The 1,806-nt window shown below is 21.0% G+C and overlaps 1 protein-coding gene across 1 annotated transcript; it reads right to left on the reverse strand.

Moving 5' to 3' along the window:
* Nucleotides 1-68: 68 nt before the first annotated feature.
* On the reverse strand, nt 69-1,021 carry LOC113221901 (putative mediator of RNA polymerase II transcription subunit 29; the record flags this gene model as incomplete). The annotated part of the gene is made up of 2 exons (XM_026451221.1): nt 358-1,021; nt 69-188 (listed from the first exon to the last, which is right to left on the reverse strand). Coding segments are annotated over exons 1-2 (454 nt in total), but the record flags the coding sequence as incomplete, so codon positions are not given.
* Nucleotides 1,022-1,806: the final 785 nt, after the last annotated feature.

The raw sequence follows: 1,806 nt of genomic DNA on the forward strand, positions 1-1,806 counted from the left end.
AAAAAAAAATGAGCAAAAAAATGAGTAAAAAAATGAGCAAAAAAATGAGCAAAAAAATGAGCAAAAACACGTACCATTTTTGTTAGGATTGTAATAATTCTGCTTCATGTTATTATTCATGTCGTTGTTATAATAACTTGTTCCCATAAATTGAGTGTTTGTTTCGGTTTCGTTACTATATTCATCAACTAAAAAAAGGGAAATAAAAGAAAATTATAAAAATGAATTAGACATAAAATATGTACGTATAAATATAAGCATAAGTGTACACACGTATGTGTACGCATACACGAACAAACAATAAGCTAGTATATATATATATATATATATATATGTGTGTGTGTAAAATTTTATTACCTAATGGGATATCCTCCATATCGTCACACATGTCAGCCCAACGATCACTACTCTTGTTTGCAGTGTTTTCTGTTGGGTTATTTGTATTTTCATCTTTTCCATTACTATTATTATAATTATTCATATCACTAGCTGGTACATTATCCCCTTTCTCACCTTCATCGATATTCTTATCCTTACCTTCCATGTTGGATACGTTGTCATTATTTGCATTATACATATTTTCACTCGTTATGTTTTCTTTGTCTAAGCTACTAGTATTGTTGTGAAGAATATTATCATTATTTATTTGTGTCTGAACTTGCATGGTACTTTCTTCAACGGTTGCATTCATTATTAATTTGATTTTCTTTTAAAAAATATAATTATGTATATACATATATAAAGCCAATAATATAGCCGCTAATATAACCACTACTATAGACACTAATATACTCGCTTATTTTATTATTAATTTTTTATTTCTTTGTTATCGTTTACCACTTTAAAAACTTAAATAGCATTATAACCGCTGGTTCTTCTTTACTAGTTCTTGCTTAAAATTATGATAAAGTATTATAAATAATATATTTTTAAAATTTTGGTAAAAATTTATGTTTCAAAAATAAAAAATACTTCAAATTCGTAAATAATATATATATTTATGTATATACGTGTTGTTATTTCTTTTCTCCCATAAATAATATAAAATTATATTAAATTAAATGAATATAAAAAAAAAAAAAAAAAATTGAAATATCTGACAATTTTAATATATATATACATGTGTATTTTTTTGTTTTTTTTTTAAATATAGCTATTTAAATTTTTTAAAAATGTGTAAAAGTATTCTTTATTTTTTCTATATATATTTAAGGTTTTTTTTTTTTTTTTTTTTTTTTTTTTTTTTTTTTTTTTTTTTTTTTCTAAATATAATTTGTCCTTCTATAAATATTAAATATATATATATATATATATAAATATATGTGCATCCTTGTAATATATAACTATAAATTTTTTTTAAAAATATTATTGACCACTTCAGCAAAAAAATAATAAAAAGGTTCTGTACATATGTTTGATATAGTTATTTTTATATATGTGTACAAATAAGCATAAATACATTTTATTTATATATATATATAAACTTCTGAACACAAAAATAAATCTTGGTATATGTGCCTTTAAATTAAAATTGCGTTCTTTGTATGTGATTATTATGGACTTCTTAATACCTGAATATCATAATAGCTAAACATATTAATATCTAAACAATTATTCTTCTTCGTACAATAAAATAAAGAGCAAAATAAATAAATAGAAATGAAGAATCAAAAAAAAAAAAAAAAAAAAAAAAAAAAAAAAAAAAAAAAAAAAAAAAGTCCACAACTATTTAATAGTAAAAATTGAAACTTTCTCCATACATAACATCCATTTTTTCTTAAAAAAGAAAATAGTCTATATATATAT

Source organism: Piliocolobus tephrosceles, unplaced genomic scaffold, assembly GCF_002776525.5.
Source record: "Piliocolobus tephrosceles isolate RC106 unplaced genomic scaffold, ASM277652v3 unscaffolded_28235, whole genome shotgun sequence".
In the NCBI taxonomy this organism is placed as follows: domain Eukaryota; kingdom Metazoa; phylum Chordata; class Mammalia; order Primates; family Cercopithecidae; genus Piliocolobus; species Piliocolobus tephrosceles.